The following is a 17,892-nucleotide window of genomic DNA, read 5'->3' on the forward strand; positions in this document are numbered from 1 at the left end:
GCCTGACATATTAACTATCTTGGAGAATGTTCCCGGTGTATTCTGCTGGGGTCGGGCAGACTGCTGTATAAACACCTATTAGAAATATTTGGTCTCAAGTGTTGCTCAAGTCCTGTATTTCCCTGCTTGTCTGCCTAGTTCCAGCCTGCTGAAGTCTCCGCCTCTACCGTCGGATTGTCTCTGTCTCCCTCCAGTTCTGCCTGTTGCCCCTCTCCATGCTCTGAAGCTCTGTTGTTAAGTGCATGCATGTTCACAACTGTTTTTTTTTTTTTTTTTTTGAGAGGCAGAGTGGACAGTGAGAGAGAGAGACAGAGAGAAAGGTCTTCCTTTTGCCCTTGGTTCACCCTCCAATGGCTGCTGCGGCCGGCGCACCACGCTAATCCGATGGCAGGAGCCAGGTACTTATCCTGGTCTCCCATGAGGTGCAGGGCCCAAGCACTTGGGCCACCCTCTACTGCACTCCCTGGCCACAGCAGAGAGCTGGCCTGGAAGAGGGGCAACCGGGACAGAATCCGGTGCCCCGACCGGGACTAGAACCCAGTGTGCCGGCGCCGCAAGGCGGAGGATTGGCCTAGTAAGCCGCGGCGCCAGCCAATGTTCACAACTGTTATATCTTCCTGTTGGATTGGCCCTTTTTCTCATCATAGAATTCCTTCTTTGTCTCTAGGAACAATTTTTGTTTTTTTTTTTTTTAAATTATTAAGTTATATGAAAGGCAGAGTTACAGAGAGACAGAGGCAGAGAGAAAGAGAGGTCTTCCATCTGCTGGTTTACTCCCCAAACAGCTGCAATGGCCAAAACTGGGCTGATCCAAAGCCAGGAGCCAGGAACTTTCTCCGGGTCTCCCAAGTGGGTGCAGGGGCCCAGGCACTTGGACCATCTTATGCTGCGTTCCCAGGCACATTAGCAGAGAAATGGATCAGAAGTGGAGCAGCTGGTACTTGAACCGGCGCTCATAGGGATGCTGGCGCTGTAGGTGGCGGCTTTACCTGCTATGCCACAGAGCCAGCCCCAGCAATCTTTGTCTGAAGTCTATTTTGTCTGACTTCAGCCTGGTCACTCCATCTCTTTTTTTGTTAGTGTTTGCATGGTACATGTTTTTCCATCTTTTTACTTTCTTTTTTAAGATTATTTATTTATTTGAAAGTCAGAGTTACACAAAGAGGCAGAGGGGGGGGGTCTTCCATCCACTGGTTGACTCCCAAACTGGCCACAATGGCTGTTGCTGCGCCGATCCGAAGCCAGGAGCCAGGAGCTTCTTCTCAGTCTCCCACGCGGGTGCAGGGGCCCAAGGACTTGGGCCATCTTCTACTTTCCTAGACCATAGCAGAGAGCTGGATCGGAAGTGGAGCAGCCAGGACTCAAACTGGTGCCCACATGGGATGCCGGCACTGCAGGCGGTGGCTTTACCTGCTATGCCCCAGTGCAGGCCCCAACCATCTTTTTACTTTCAAACTATTTATGTCTGTGACTCTACAATGAGACTCGTAGACACCACGTCTACCCCCCAATCTGTGTAGTTGGATCTTTTTAAAAATAATCCATTCTTCTAATCCCTGGATTTAAATTGGAGAGCTTAATCCATTAGATTTCCATTGCCATTTTACTATTTGTTTTCAACATGTCTTATGGCTTTTTGTTCCTAGTCTTCCATTACTATCTTCTTTTAAGTGTATATTTTGTAGTTTACCATACAATTTCCTTTGCCATTTCTTTTTTTTGTTTTTTGTTTTGTTTTGTTTTGTTTTGTTTTGTTTGTTTGTTTGTTTTTGACAGGCAGAGTGAATAGTAAGAGAGACAGAGAGAAAGGTCTTCCTTTTGCTGTTGGTTCATCCTCCAATGACTGCCACAGCTGGCGCACTGTGGCCGGCGCACCACGCTGATCTGAAGGCAGGAGCCAGGTGCTTCTCCTGGTCTCCCATGGGGTGCAGGGCCCAAGCACTTGGGCCATCCTCCACTGCCTTCCCAGGCCACAGCAGAGAGCTGGCCTGGAAGAGGGGCAACCGGGACAGAATCCGGCGCCCCGACCGGGACTAGAACCTGGTGTGCCGGCGCCGCAAGGAGGAGGATTAGCCTATTGAGCCGCGGCGCCGGCTCCCTTGCCATTTTTTTCACTAAACGTTTTTAGTTATTTTTGCCATGGTATCCTGGAGATTACCATTAACATCTTAATTTATAACAATCTACTTTGGATTAATATCAACTTAATGTCAATCATATACAAAAACTGTAGTCCTGGGGTCAGCCTGTGGCACAGTAGGTTAAGCCACCACTTTCAATGTGGGCATCCCATATTGGAGCACCGGTTCAAGTCCTGGCTCCTCCACTTTTGATCCAGCTCCCTGCTAATGCACCTGGGAGGGCCACAGAAAATTGCAGAACATTATGAGGCCCATGAGGCCCAGATGGTGTTCCAGACTCCTAGCCTGGCCCCAGCCATTGCAGCCATTTGGGGAGTGAACCAATGGATGGAAAATCTCCATCTCCCCCTTTCTCTCTCTCCCTCCTCCTCTCCCCCTATTCTGCCTTTCAAATAAAATAAATAAATCTTTTTGTATATGTTGATCTTGTACCTTGCAATCTTTTTTAAAAAAAAAGATTTATTTTATTTGAAATGCATAGTAACAGGGAGAGGGAGAAAGTGGGAAGAGAGAGAGAGAGAGAGAGAGAGAGAGAGAGATCTTAACTGGTTCACTCCCCAGTTGGTCAAAAAAGTGGGGACTCAGCCAGACTGAAGGCATGAGATGAGCCTGGAACTCTGCCCAGTCTTCCCTGTGGGTGGCAGGGGCCCAAGAACTTGGGTCACCTGCTGCTGTCATCCAGATTCATTAGCAGAGAGCTGGACTGGAAGTGGAGCAGTGGGGACTCATGGAATGCTGGCATTGCAGGTTGCAGCCACATGCCAGCCCCAATAAGTAAATCTTCACATTTAAAGATATCTAATTCTATGTCTCTTCACTCCCCTCACTTAAGCTGTTATTGTCACAAATTACATTTTTATGCATTGTGTACATATCAACATATATTTATAAATATTGCTTTATGAAATTTTCATTCAAATCATTTAGGAGACAAAAGGGCTAGCAAACAAAAATATGTCGATACTACCTTTTAAAAAGATTTTTATTTTTTTATTTACTTGAGGGGCAGAGTTACAGGCAGAGAGAGAGAGAAAGAGAGAAAGGACTTCCATCCACTGGTTCACTCCCCGAATGGCCACATCAGCTGGAGCACGGCCGATCCGAAGCCAGGAGTCAGGAGCTTCTTCCAGGTCTCCCACATGGGTGCAGGAGCCCAAGGATCTGGGCCATCTTCTACTGCTTCCCCAGGCCATAGCAGAGAGCTGGACCAGTAGAGGAGGAGCCAGGACACAAACCGGTGCCACAGGCAGGGGCTTAGCCTACTGCACCACAGTGCCGGCCCCAGTATTCCTTTTATCTTAGCTTGTGCAGCTCCTTTACTGACGCTCTTGATTTCCTTTTGGGGTTTGAGTCACCGTCAGGGGCCCTTCTCACTTTCGCCTGCAGGATTCTTAGCGGGCATATCTTCTAGAGACAAGACTCTCTGCCTTTTATTTGAAATGTCTTAATCTCTCCTTTGTTTTGAGGGATAGTGCTGCCAGATATAGAATTCTTTTTCTTTTACAACTTTGAAGGTGTCACTCCATCACCTTCTGAACATCATGGTTTCTGGTAAGAAATCAGCTGTAGGGGCCAGCACTATAGCATAGTGGGTAAAGTCGCCACCTGCAGTGCCAGCATCCCATATGGGTGCCGGTTCAAGTCCTGGCTGCTCCACTTCTGATCCAGCTCTCTGCTATGGCCTGGGAAAGCAGTAGAAGATGGCCCAAGGCCTTGGGCCCCTGCACTCTCGTGGGAGACTGAGAAGAAGCTCCTCATTCCTGGCTTCAGATTGGCCCAGCCCCGGCCATTGCAGCTTTTTAGGGAGTGAACCAGTGGATGGAAGAACGCTCTCTCTCTCTCTCTGCCTCTCCCTCTCTCTATAGTTTTGTGTTTCCAATAAATAAATGAAATCTAAAGATAATTTAAAATGAATCTTAATGAAGAATGAGATGGGAGAGGGAACAGGAGGTGGGATGGTCTGGGGGTGGGAGGGCAAGTATGGGGGGTTGAAGAACCGCTATAATCCAAAAGTTGTACTTACAAAATTTATATTTATTAAATAAAAGCTTTCTATAAAAACAAATAAATAAAATCTAAGAGAGAGCGAGCGAGAGAGCTACAGTGTTTGGTGATGTCGAAGGCATGTAGCTTCTTGACTTCCTGGAGAGCCGAAGAATAACATCTGCTTATTACAAGAGTGCTTTTGAGAAAGTTTGGTCAAAACATCAGCAGGAAGCTGCGCAGGAAACCTCTAGAGAGTCCTTCTCCTTGGAGGAGCGTTGTATCTCGCAAAATGATTTTTGTGGGAAGACAGGAGGTGGGGCTTGTGTTCCAGTACACGACCTGGATATGGATCGGTGTTCTGGGCTGTAAACAGCGCTAACAGACCTCACCCTGCCTGCTGTTTCTGAGGGTGGTGTGAGTGGAAGGAGATGCTACAAATGCCAGAACCTAGGACTGGTCCACTTCTGGGGGAAGCGTGGGCGCAGCTCCTGGTCTCAGCACTTCCAAGTGTTCTCCGTTTCTCTATTCCCAGCGCCTCACCATGGATGGAGTGTTTACCTCCGAGGATAATCAGGGTGACTTCAAGTGACGCACAGAAAAAAGATTTACTGCATTTTAATTATCAGACATGGCCACTTGCTTTCAGGTGTATGTTTCTCCTATATGTGAAAGCAACTTTTATTATGACTTTACATTATTTATTTATTCACATTTGAAAGCAGAGAGACAGAGACAGAGAGATCTCCTGTTTCCCAAATGCCTGCAACACTGCAGATTGGGCCAGGCCTAAGCCAGGAGCCTGCAACTGAATCCAGGTCTCCCATGTGGGTGGCAGGGACCCAATTGCTTGAGCCACCACCTGCTGCCTCCCAGGGAGTGCATTAGCAGTTAGCTGGAATTGGGAGTGGGGCCAGGACTTTTTTTGAATCCAGGCACTCCAGTGTGGGATGGCTGATGCAATGCCTTAATCTCTGTGCCAAGGCCCGTCCCCTGAAATGTTTGAAAAGAACTTTAAAGACAGTTGTGTGCTGGAGGTTAGTAAATAAAGTGGTGGAGGTGGAGGCTGCCATGGGAGGGGAGGGTGGTGGAGGTCGGGAAATTGTCGGAGTCCAGGGAAACTGTGCCAGGAATGTGTCAAAACCCAGATTCCTGGGCCACGTTTTGATCCACTTGCCTAGGATGGTGTCGGCAACCCACATTATTAACAAGCAACTTGAGGCCGGTGCTGCGGTTCACTAGGCTAATCCTCTGCGACACCGGCACCCCAGGTTCTAGTCCTGGTCGGGGCACCGGATTCTGTCCCGGTTGCCCCTCTTCCAAGCCAGCTCTCTGCTGTGGCCAGAGAGTGCAGTGGAGGATGGCCCAAGTGCTTGGACCCTGCACCCTCATGGGAGACCAGGAGAAGCATCTGGCTCCTGGCTTTGGATCAGCGGGGTGCGCTGGTCACAGCGCGCAGGCTGTAAGCGGCCATTGGGGGTGAACCAATGGAAAAGGAAGACCTTTCTTTCTGTCTCTCTCTCTCACTGTCCACTCTGTCCAAAAACAAAACAAAACAAGCAACTTGGGATTTTCAGGTAGACGGGGTGAGGCCTAAACCTTGAGGAACGTGGTTTCCAATGTATTGGTTATTATCACATGAGAAATTACCCCACAGTTTAGCATCACTTTTTTTAAAAAAAGATTTATTTTACTTGGAAGGCAGAGTTAGAGAGAGAAACAGAGGGAGTTGGGGAAGAGACTTTCTATCTGCTGATTCACTTCCCAAATGGCCCCAATAGCCAGGGCTGGGCCAGGAGCTTCATCCAGGTCTCCCACCATAACACTGGCCCACAACTTAGCATCTTAGAAGCTGATAGATGGGCCCATGCTGTGGCTCAGTGGGTTAAGCCACTGCTTGCAACTCTGGCATCCTGTGTAAGTAGTGGTTTCAGTCCCAGCTGTTCCGTTTCCAATCCAGCTCCCTGCTAATGTGCCTAGGAAAGCAGCAGAAGATGGCCCAAGTGCTTAGGCCCCTGACACTCACATGGGAGACCTGGATGGAGTTCCAGGCCCCTGGATTTGGCCTGGTCCAACTCCAGCTGTTGTGGCCATTTGGAGGGATCCAGTGGATGCAATCTCTCTCTCTCTCTCTCTCTCTCTCTCTCTCTCTCTCTCTCCTCCCTCCCCCCCTTCCTCGCTCTCTCTGTAACTCTGCCTTTCAAATAAAATCTTTTTAAAGAAAAGAAAGAATTTTATTATCTCACACAGTGTCTGTGGGCCAGAAGTCCAACAGAACCTAGCTGTGTGGTTCAAGCTCAGGGTCTCCCACGAGAGCATAGGCAGCTGTCAGCCAGGGCTCAGTCTCATTCTAAACACGTGTCTGGTGGGGGTGAGCATTTGGCACAGTGGTGAAGACCCTGCCTGGGGCTCGCATCCCTCCTGGGAGTGCCTGGGCTTGAGTCCCTGCCTGCTCTGACTCCGGCTTCCTGTGGATGCACATTCCGGGACGCAGCTGGCGATGGATTGAGAAGCTGGGTCCACACCACCCATTTGGGAGATCTGGACTGACCTCTGGGCTCCTGGCATGGTCTGGCCCAGCTCTAGCTGTTGCAGGTATTTAGAGAGTGAACCAGCAAAGGGAAGATCTTTGTCTGTCTGTCTCTCTTTGACCTTAAAATTCAAATTGAAGGAAAAAAAACAGCTTGCTGGGGCTGGACGACCACTTTCCAGATGGCGCACTCACACAGCTGGGTAGTTGGTCTCAGCGGTTGGCCAGAGGCCTCAGTTCCTTGCCTCATGGACCTCTCCATGGCTGCCTGAGTGCCTCCACCACACAGCAGCTGGCTTCACCCAGAGCGAGGGGTCCAAGGAAAGCAAGCAGAAGCAGCAACGTCTCTTATGGCCTGGCCTGGGAATTCATGTCACAGCCCTCCTACAAGAACCTCTGGGCTGCAAGTGTCAGCCTTGTTCAGTGTGAAATGTGGGTCCAGGGTCTGCAGGGTCCTGGGGCTACTGCACTCAGCTTCTTTTCATGCTGCTGCCACAGTCAATGCTCTCAGCAGACAGTGGGCCATGAACCCAGCGTCTCTGCAGGGAGAGGAGGGGCTTGGTGAGGAATGGTTTGCGACCCCTGATTCCTCATCTGTCAAAGGGAGCTGGCTCCTGAGAGCCCCTCCTGGTTAAGAAAAGAAGCAGCTGTGACTCACACAACTGCATACATCTGTTAGGCTGAGATTCTGACTCCTGATTACAGGATTTCTGTCTGGGTGGGGTTGGGAGGCTCTGAAGTGAGTGCCCTCTTAGTGGAGAAAAGCAGTCCACTAACTGCTGGCTTGTGCCGTTTAGCATCTTGGGGTGGGTGTTGTGGCTCAGTGGGGTCAGCGGCTCCTTGGGATGCCCACATCCACCAACAGAGTACCTAGTTCGAGTCCCAGTTCTGCTTCTGATCCAGCTTCCTGCTAATGTGCACCCCGGGAGGCAGCAGGTGATGGCTCAAGTACGTAGGTCCCTACCACCCACGTGGGAGACCTGGATGGAGTTCCTGGCTCCTGACTTCCACTGGGCATTTGGGGAGTAAACCCCCAGATGGGAGTGCTAGTGTTTCTCTCTCTCTCATTTAAAAATGAGATAAAGCATGCAGTGTGCTGGAAACACCTGTGGAGTGGTTGACCATGGATATTCTATAAATGCCAATCGCTTCCAGTGGTCTGGACTGCAGAGCCCTGAGCAGACTTGCAATGGGAGTGGAGGGCACTCACCCAGCAGGGCTGAAGTGGTGACTCTCAAAGTGTGGACTTCAGGCTCCTTGAGGGTATCCATAGTCCTTTCGGGGGTTACTGAGGTCAAGACTACGACACAGTTTGCCTTCCCTTCTCTCCTTCACTCGTGACTTACCCCAGATGTTTCCCAGGGCTTTCCAGTATCTGATTGGGTCGAGCTTCTGTCTTCTAACAGAACGTTTGCTCCTGCACTCCAGGTTTTTACATGATCGAGGGTTGGAGGTGGGTGGTGGGGTTGATTACAGAGAGACGGGGGGGGGGGGATTTGAAGGCAGAGGTGATTCTCCATTTTGATTGTGGTGTTGGTTACGTGACTGTGTTTATAGAAACTCAGAATTGTAAACTAAAAACAAGCAAACTTTGCCTTGTAAATTATACTTTTATGTAAGGGGTCAAAAACAATTTCTCAATTTCAATTAATTTTAAATGGTTAGATAGAACTCACATGAACAAGAAAACAATTTCAAGGGATCCAAAGACAAAACACTTTGAGAATCACTGAGCTAATATGTTAATTTTTTTTTACTAAAGCAGGTGCAATTACTTGGTCTGGAATTGCAAAAGTGATTACGTGGAAAGGAAAAATCTCTTTGGTGCTAATGCTCCATCAGCAGTGCTGTCCAGTGGGTAGCCAGCCACTGGCCACAGACGGAGCACGTGAAAGGTAGTGGGTGGTCCAAGTTGAGACATACCTAGCACAAAAACATATGGTAAATTATCTCATTGATATGACAGTGTTTTCTTTTTTTTAAGATTTATCTTATTTATTTGAAAGAGTTACAGAGAGAGATAGAGACAGACAGAGAGGTCTTCCATCCACTGGTTCACTACTCAGATGGCTGCAAAGGCGGAGCTGTGCCCATCCAAAGCCAGGAGCCAGGAGCTTCTTCCAGGTCTCCAACATGGGTGCAGGGGCCCAACGACTCAGACCATCTTCCACTGCCTCCCAGGGTGTCCACCAGCAGGAAGCTGAATCGGAAGCACCGAGAAGCCAGGACTGGAAGCAGACACTCAGAGTTGCAGGCGTCCCGGGTGACAATGTAACCACTGCACCGCACGCCTATTCCCGGTAAAACACGGTTAAGAGGTTCACCTCTTGCTTGAGTCTGGCTACAAGTTTAATCACCTGAGTGGGTCTCATTCTATTTGTTTTGAACATCTTTGTTCTGCAGACGCAGACTTGACGGATCTCACAGCTCCCTAGGCACTCTCGAGCTGTATCCAGAGACTTGATACTTTTCCAAATGTCCTGGGCTTCCTGGGATGTGAATGTGGGCGATGCTGTGGTCGGTGTGAACAGTCCATGTGAATAAGGGGCGTGCCATGTTAGCAGTACCCCGGCACCCAAGCCAGCAGTAAGCGTGGCGGCTACGATCGCCGCGGGTGCCCTGCTGATGCTGTCAGAGACGCGCCACCGCCATGGCAGGCCCTCCCTCTCCATCCACTTCCGCTGACCACAGGAACAACTGAACGTGCAAGACCTCACCTTTGAAAAGTGGCCTCCCTCTCCACACTGAAAATCTCAAACCATGGCCCAAGGTCCCTCTTCGGAGCGCTGTGTCTGGGCAAAATCTAAACGAGGAGGACCCGAGGGTCCCGGACCTCCCTTAGCAACCGACGCCGGCGCCCGTTGCTAAGGGGAAGGTAGAACCAGGTCGTGGTCCGTCAGCTATTGGTCTCCGGTGGTAGCTACTTCCGGTCCTCACGGGGACGGGGGGGGGGGGGCGTGCGTCCGTTGGCCTACCTTCCCCCGAGGATCTGGGACGTGGCCGTGGGTTCCGCCGCCTGGGGAGCCCTGGGAGGCTTGGAGCCCTAGGAGCCTTCGGGTCCGGCGGCAGCGGTCGCGGCGGGGGCGGCAGCGGGCCTCAGGCTCGGCCGCAATGCTCAGTTCCCGGGCTGGGGCGGCGATGACCGCAGCTGACAGGGCCATCCAGCGCTTCTTGCGGACCGGGGCCGCAGTCAGGTGAGCTTTGGGGGCGGGGCGGCCGGAGAGGCCAGGATCGGGGTGCCCAGCCGGGCCTCTGGCGGCCTTCTCACGCCCCAGTCGGGGTCCGCAGGCCCGAGGGGGTGCTCCGGAGGCGTCTGCGTCCAGCAGGGTCGGGGGCCCGGGACCGAGGCGGAAAGGACGCAGGCCTCTCGGGGCCTCCAGCAGCCCCAGTTCTGTCTGCGTTCCTCGGGAAGGAAAGTCAGCCCCCGACCCGCGCCGTGAGCCAGGGTGGGCCCCAGCACCCCCAGGGCCACGGTCCTGTCAAAGCCCGAATTCTGACAGTGCTGCCCGTGCCCCCACCCCCCACCGCCCCGAGACTGCCAGGACCCCGCAGTCCTTTGGGGGGACCCCGACCCTTCTGTCCCCCTCCCTGCCCCAGCCAGGGTCCCCCGGTCTGGCCAGGCTCTCCAAGTCGGCCTGGAGGCTCGCTATCCCGCGCGGGGCTCCTCCCCGCAAGCCCCTCCCCTGTTGTCGCTGTCAGAGCCTGCGACCCCCTCCTTCTGTTCACTGCCTCCCCCCACCCCCAGGGCTGGGCAGAGCTGAGCACCAGGCCCCCGCTGCCCACCCTGAATGGCTGAGACCTGTTGCACACGTGGATCCGCCTCCTCTGGAACTGGAGCAGGGCTAACGCACCCATTATCCCAGGGCTGGGCGCCCCCGAGGCTGTCCTGCCCAGGGCCCCCATTCTGTGCGTGGGGAATGGGCTTTGAGGCAGCCTGGCCTGAGCCCCCCTAAGCTCAGCTGGTGGCATGGCCGGGAGGAAAAGCCAGCTGACGCCTCGCCCAGCCCCCCTCCCCCCCTGTCATTTTGCTAACGACTGGAGCTTCCTGGGGTTTTGCCCGCCGGCCAGTCCTGCCTCCAGTCCCATTCCTCCACCTCCAGGACTGTAAGCACGGAGTGGCGAGCCGGACCCCGCGTGGTTTCAGGCCGTGTCCTCTGACGCGCTGTGACCGGCTTGGCCTTGGCTCTGAGTTTGAATCCGCGGGTGGTGGTGGCAGCCGCCTCGTGGGGTTGTTGTTTGCAGAAAGAGATGACGGGGTCACAGTGCCTGGCTCGGGGTGCGTGTGCGTGAACACCTGTGTTTGATGAGAGGGTTTTGAAGCAAAGTGCCCTAGCCCTGCAGGGACAGAATTCTTCAACCTTGCTGGGGACTTCTGGGAGTGTGTGTTGCGTAAAAGCACAGTGATGCAGTGAGAAACCCCACAAGTGGCTTTGATGGGTGAACCTGGAATGAGAAGCCTTCCTAATACAGCAGCTAATGTTTGCTAAGCTCTTACCCCAGCCTGTGCGTCAGGCCTGGTCCGTCCCCACAGCGTCCCTCCGATTGTGCCCATTGTAAAGATGGGGAAGCGGAGGCTTAGGGGGCGAAACAGCAAAGATTGAGCCAGATTCATGTGACTCCACTTTCTTCCTCTTCTTTTTAAAATATTTATGTATTTTATTTGGAAGGAAGAGTTAGAGAGAGAGAAGGAGAGACAGAGATCTTCCATCTGCTGGTCACTCCTCAAATGGCTGCAACAGCGGGGGCTGGGCCAGGCCAAAGCCAGGATCCTGGAGCTCCATCAGTGTCTCCCCCATGGGTCAGAGGGGCCGTCCTCTGCTGCCTTCCCAGGGGCATTAGCAGGGAGCTGGATCGGGAGTAGAGCAGCCGGGACTCGAACCAGCATCCACGTGGGATGCTGGCGTCCCAGGTAGCAGCTTAACCTGCTGTACCACAAGGGCGGCCCCTGACCCCACTTTCCTAACCAAGTTCTGTACAAAATCTATTGATTCTGTCTTAGAAGCACAAAAATGTGTTTGAAATTCAGTTACCAGCTATGACACGAAAAAATGTTGATTGGTGTAAGGGAGAGCCACTGTGATGTCCAGTGACTCTTGGCTGACCTGAGGTCAAAGCCAAGGTCACGTGATCCAGATCCTGGTATGAGGACGTGCTTTGGCTAACTTGGCGGAGGCACTTAACTTTAGAAAAACTGTGTACTGAAAGAATGACTTCAGTGTTCAAGCCTGGAATCAAGAAATCTTTAATTTTTTAAGCACTCATAAGACCCTTTATTGTATACCCTCTCCATGTTTAATATTCTAAAGGAGTTCCTTTTTTTTTTTTTTTTAAAGGTTTTTACTTGAAAGGTAGAGTTACAGAGAGAGAAGAGACAGAGAGAAAGAGAGAGATCTTCTGTCCGCTGGTTCACTCCCCAAGTGGCTACAACAGTTGGAGCTGGGTCAGGCTAAAGCTAGGAGCACAGAGCTCCATCAGGGTCTCTCACATGGTCGGCAGGGACCCAAGTCGTTGGGCCACCTTCTTTCCTCTTCCCACGCACATTAGCAGGGAGCAGGATCAGAAGTGGAGCTGAGGCTGGTGCTGCGGCTCACTAGGCTAACCCTCCGCCTGCGGCGCCGGCACCCCGGGTTCTAGTCCCGGTCGGGGCACTGGATTCTGTCCCGGTTGCTCCTCTTCCAGTCCAGCTCTCTGCTGTGGCCCAGGAAGGCAGTGGAGGATGGCCCAAGTGCTTGGGCCCTGCACCCTCATGGGAGACCAGGAGAAGCACCTGGCTCCTGGCTTCGGATTGGCGCAGCGCACCAGCCGTAGTGGCCATTTGGGGGGTGAACCAACGGAAGGAAGACCTCTCTCTCTCTCTCTCTCTCTCTCTCACTAACTCTGCCTGTGGGGCGGGGGGAAGTGGAGCTGGATCAAAAATGGACTCCAACTGGCACCCATGTGGGATGCCAGCATTACAGGCAGTGGCTTAACCTGCTGTGCCACAGTGCCAGCCCCTAGAATTCCCTTTCTACAGAGAACCCACTAATTGCCAGGCATGAGATACGTCATTGAACAAAACAGACAAGTCCGCGGCCCTCAGAGACAGTGAATCCAGTTGAGAGAGATGGACGAGAGACAGGGGAGCAGTGACCTTGTGTGAAAGGGGGTGAGTGGAACTGGGTACAGCACAGGGCTCCGGATCCCAGGAGCGGAGAAGGCAGGTGCAGGAGCGAGCCAAGCCGGGGGGAGAGTATTCCGGGCAGCCCGGGACTTGAGCGTGGCTGGCGTGGCGTCCGGCGTGCAGGGGGTGGGAGGCCGAGCAGGAGGGCGAGGCTCTGGGAAGGTCGGGCTCCCACTCACGTTTCAATCCTGAAGCCGTGGCGTCCTTCGTGCAGCCGCCCGGTCAGCGGACGTCAGCAGGAGGCCGGGTCCTTGGTGGGGGTTTTGCCGCCTGTGCCGTCCTTGCTGGCGTCCGTGCGTTGGCGTGCGGCGTTTGGGATGCGGGCAGCTGGTAAGCGCGCTTTCTTTTTCAGGTACAAGGTCATGAGGAACTGGGGCGTTCTGGGCGGCATCGCCGCGGCCCTCGCGGCGGGCATCTACGTCATCTGGGGGCCGGTGACGGAGAGAAAGAAGCGCAGGAAAGGTAGGAGCGAGCGCAGCCGGGCCCAGGCCCTGCCGTCGGCCCCTGCGAGGCGCTGCGGGGGCTCCCGGGTTTCCTCTCGCAGCTGCCACGCCCACTCAGGAGCCCACTGTGGTGGAGGGATCTCCACCTGGGGCCCCGCTGGCTGGAGGTGGCGCATGCGCCGTCGTGGCCGCCTTGCCTGCTGTCGTGGACGTGGGAATCGTGTCTTCCGTGGTGTGTCTGCCTGCTCTGACCAGCTGCTAGTCACGGGGGAGCTCCCGCGTTAGGGTCTTCATTAATAATAATTTTAAAAAACTTAAATGCTCGCTTTATAAACAGACATCTTTTTTTTTTTAAGATTTATTTATTTATTATTTGAAAGTCAGAGTTACATAGAGAGAGGAGAGGCAGAGAGAGAAGTCTTCCATCCGATGGTTCACTCCCCAGATGGCTACAAGGGCTGGAGCTGAGCCGATCCGAAGCCAGGAGCCAGGAGCTTCTTCCAGGTCTCCCACGTGGGTGCAGGGGCCCAAAGACTTGGGCCATCTTCTACTGCTTTCCAAGGCCACAGCAGAGAGCTGGATTGGAAGAGGAGCAGCCGGGACTAGAACCTGCGCCCATGTGGGATGCCGGCACCACAGGTGGAGGATTAACCTACTGCAACATGGCGCCGGCCCCTATCTATTTATTTCAAAGATTTATTTATTTATTTGAAAGGCAGAGTTACAGAGAAGCAGAGACAGAGAGAGAGAAAATCTTCCATTTGCTGGTTCACTCCCCAGATGGCTGTAATGGCCGGAGCTGAGCTGATCCAAAGCCAGGAGCCAGGAGCTTCTTCCGGATCTCTCATGTGGGTACAGGGGCCCAAGCACTTGGGCCATCTTTCACTGCCTTTCCAGGCCATAGTAGAGAGCTGGATTGGAAGTGGAGAGGCCGGGACTCAAGCCAGTGCCCAATTGGGATGCCAGCACTGCAGGTTGTGGCTTTACATGCTGTGCCACAGTGCCAGCCCCAGAACTTTTATAATAAGAGAGTTTTTTTAGAAAGATCTTCAGTAGTAGAGGGACGTGTGTCAGATCTCATTTGTCCCTGCAGAAAGTCTGATCAGAATGGGTACAATGGTGTCTCTCTCAGTGATTACTTTTTTTTAACTTATAAAATATATTTTTGACAGTTATCATTCATAAACAATCATTGACAAAGACACAAACTGGACTAAATTGTCGTCATTCTTTGTGGGATGTTTACAATACAGTTCCAATTTTTTTGAGAACAAAGAAACAGAAATACAGGAGTTCCTTTTGCAGAGCATCCTTTGAACTCCTGACCATCATTTATAGAAGAGAATTTAGGGGCTGGCACTGTGGTGTTGCGGGTAATGCTGCCACCTGCGGTGCCGGCATCCCATACGGGCACCAGTTCGAGTCCTGGCTGCTCTACTTCCGATCTAGCTCTCTGCTGTGGCCTGGGAAAGCAGTGGAAGATGGCCCAAGGGCTTGGGCCCCTGCACCCGCATGGGAAACTTGGAAGAAGCTCCTGGCTCCTGGCTTTGGATCAGTGCAGCTCTGGCCATTGCGGCCAATTGGGGAGTGAACCAGCAGATGGAAGACCTCTCTCTCTGTCTCTCTTTCTCTTCCTCTCCTTTTGTCACTGGGTAACTCTTTCAAATAAATAAATAAATCTTTAAAAAAAAAGTTTACCTCTCAAAAATCAAATGAATTTAAAAAAAAAAAAAGAATTTAGGTAGAGTTTTAAAACCTTGAAAGTTAACTCTGGCCGGCACCTCGGCTCACTAGGCTAATCCTCCGCCTATGGCGCCAGCACTTCGGGTTCTAGTCCCAGTCGGAGCGCCAGTTCTGTCCCGGTTGCCCCTCTTCCAGGCCAGCTCTCTGCTGTGGCCCGGGAGTGCAGTGGAGGATGGCCCAAGTGCTTGGGCCCTGCACCCCATGGGAGACCAGGAGGAAGCACCTGGCTCCTGGCTTCGGATCAGCGCAGCGCACCAGCCATGGCAGCCATTTGGGGGGTGAACCAACGGAAGGAAGACCTTTCTCTCTGTCTCTCTCTCACTGTCTAACTCTGCCTGTCAAAAAATAATAATAATAATACGACAGTCAACTCTAAAAGTTTCAGACCATGCTGAGGAGCCGCCCACCTTGCGGGTCGGGTGTGTTCTCTCTGTCGAACCGTGGGAGCTGTGTCCTCAGTGCAGACGCAGGGCTCCCAGTGTGGGCGCAGGTGAGGACGACGGCGCTGTCCTGGCAGACCAAGGGGATGGTGTGCTCTGCCCTGAGGAGCTCGGCTCGCTTCTGAAGGATGGGGAGGCGGCAGGTGCCAGGGAACGCGCAGGCGGCAGTGAGTGCTCGTTCACTCACTCCTGGCTGAGCTGCCGTGGAGGCCACGACGTGTGTCAGAGATCACAGCGACCTCTCCTGCTGTCCCTCCCGGTCTACCGGGGCAGCACCTGCAGACCAGGCCTGGCCCCCAGGCCCCTGTGGACGAGACCCTGCCCCTGTCCCACGTGACGTGCTCCTCCCTCCTGCCCCCTGCTCTTCTTTCAGGGCTCGTGCCGGGCCTGGTCAATCTGGGGAACACCTGCTTCATGAACTCCCTGCTGCAAGGCTTGTCCGCCTGCCCCGCCTTCATCAAGTGGCTGGAGGAGTTCACCGCCCAGTACGCCAAGGAGCAGGAGGAGCCGCCCCCACACCAGTACCTGTCCCTGACCCTGCTGCGCCTGCTGAAAGGTACCGTGCCGGGGGCTCACGGGGGTTGGGGGCGTCCAGGGTGACGGCAGGTGAGGGTGGAGTTGGGGGTGTCGGCAGATGAGGGTGAAGTTTGGGGGTGATGGCAGGTGAGGGTGGAGTTGGGGGTGATGGCAGGTGAGGGTGGAGTTGGGGGGTCCTGGGTGATGGCAGGTGAGGGGCTCGTCAGTAGCCTTTGGTAGAATAAGATCATACAGAGCGTCACAAAGAAACCCCCCAAGAGCTCAGTAGATAGCAACAGGCATTTAAAAAAAACATCAAAGAAAGATCCATTTACTTAAGAATGGTTTAATAGCAGCTGTTTAAGGAGGGGAAAGCTCGCTGCCACACAGACGCGGTGCTATAAGACGCACACAGGTTTGGACAACATTTCAGTTAGAGAGAGGGGAGCTCCGCTGAAGACGCAAGGCTGTCAGAGAGGCGTTCCCCACGGCCGCCGGGCACTCGGGCAGCCTCCGTGACCCTCACCAGAGAAACACAGAGAACATCAGACTGCCATTTTCGGGCCCGTCAGCAAAGGTTCAGCACCAAATCCGGGCAACTCCCTGTGCTGCTGGGGGTGTCACTGAGTGCAGTCTCTCGGGGAGGCAGCCTGCTGCTCGCGACCCCACATCTGAGACCTGGCGCCTGGAGATAGTTAGAAACAGAGGCCCGCGATCTGGCGTCCCGGAAGCAGCCCCCCCGGGGACTGGCTGATACCGGCCCCGACTCGGGTGTATCTTGCCTGGGAAGGTCTGAGGGAGCCCCTCGTGGGCCTTCTTTGTTGATCACTTTTCTGACCGTGGGAGTGGCGTGTTTTCCCTGGGATCTCTGCTGCCATCCCGTGGGCATCATGCAGAACACACTACATGCATGGTGTGTGACCGCTGCTTGGGATGTTCCCCGCGCCCCACCCCGAGGGGGAGCAGCGTGCGTGGCCAGCACAGGACGGGAGGAGCCGAGGCCCGCAGCTGCTTAGAATCATTTTAGGGAAGTTGTTTTTGTTTTTGCTTTTTAATTTGGGAGGGGCGTGGGCTGCAGAGTATCAAGTTGAAAAGACGCTCACAGCCAGAGCCTGTCAAAAAAAACAAAACAAAAAAACCTGGATGTACAAAACACCCAGCTGAGTGTTGCTTCATGAAGGAATTCCGCTATGTGACCTCTGTGTGACCTTGACACAGACCTCTTCTTGAAGCAAGTGTGCCCCTCTGCAAAAGTGGTGACTTGAGGATAGTATCTTTTACTGTTAAAGAGAGAAAGAGAGAAAGAGAGAAAGAGAGAGAAAGAGAGAGAAAGAGAGAGAGAGAGAGAGAGAGAGAGAGGAAGGAAGGAAGGAAGGAAGGAAGGAAGGAAGGAAGGAAGAAACCACTCCACAGACCGTGTGCAAAGCTGTCCACGTGAAGTCCTCGTGCAAACTGAGGGTTGCTTAGCCTTGACCTCCGGGCTCACCTGTGTGAACGAGGAGTATTCCAAAAGCTCGTGGGGAATGTGGAATTAAAACGCAGGGTGGGCTGGGCGTTGTGGCGCGGGGTTGGTGAAGCCTCCACTTGGGGCACCTGCATGCTGTGTGGAGGGCCTGGCGGTGAGCGCTGCCTCTGCTTCCCATCCAGCGTCCTGCCAACGGCCCTGGGAGGCAGGGGTGGTGGCCACCCACGGGGAGACTCAATGCAGCTCCTCGCTCAGTCCAGCGCTGGCTGTTGTGGCCTTGAGGGATTGAACCAGTAGATGCAAGATTTCCCTCTCTCTCTCTCTCTGCCTTTCAAATAAATAAATAAATAAACCTTTTAAAAATTTTTTTTTTTTTTTTTTTTTGACAGGCAGAGTGGACAGTGAGAGAGAGAGACAGAGAGAGAAAGGTCTTCCTTTGCCGTTGGTTCACCCTCCAATGGCCGCCGCTGC

The 17,892-nt window shown here is 53.2% G+C and overlaps 1 protein-coding gene and 1 long non-coding RNA gene across 3 annotated transcripts in view; one reads left to right on the top strand and one right to left on the bottom strand.

Annotated features, from left to right (window-relative positions):
• Positions 1 to 8,622: 8,622 nt before the first annotated feature.
• Positions 8,623 to 9,604, bottom strand: LOC138847424 (uncharacterized). Its single transcript, XR_011385235.1, has 2 exons — positions 9,012 to 9,604; positions 8,623 to 8,882 (listed from the first exon to the last, which is right to left on the bottom strand). It is a non-coding gene; the product is annotated as an uncharacterized lncRNA (long non-coding RNA).
• Positions 9,605 to 9,673: 69 nt separating this feature from the next.
• The window catches only part of USP30 (ubiquitin specific peptidase 30), a 29,126-nt gene continuing 20,907 nt past the window's right edge, over positions 9,674 to 17,892 (top strand). Inside the window, exons 1-3 of one of the 2 annotated variants that reach the window (XM_070066013.1) lie at positions 9,674 to 9,848; positions 13,167 to 13,276; positions 15,814 to 15,996. In XM_070066013.1, coding sequence (XP_069922114.1) covers positions 9,766 to 9,848; positions 13,167 to 13,276; positions 15,814 to 15,996 — 376 coding nt within the window. In that variant the 5' untranslated portion in view covers positions 9,674 to 9,765. The remainder of the gene's footprint in view (positions 9,849 to 13,166; positions 13,277 to 15,813; positions 15,997 to 17,892) is intronic. The other variant, XM_051835849.2, reaches the window with a different exon arrangement.

The sequence above is a fragment of the Oryctolagus cuniculus genome, chromosome 21 (assembly GCF_964237555.1).
Source record: "Oryctolagus cuniculus chromosome 21, mOryCun1.1, whole genome shotgun sequence".
Taxonomy (NCBI): domain Eukaryota; kingdom Metazoa; phylum Chordata; class Mammalia; order Lagomorpha; family Leporidae; genus Oryctolagus; species Oryctolagus cuniculus.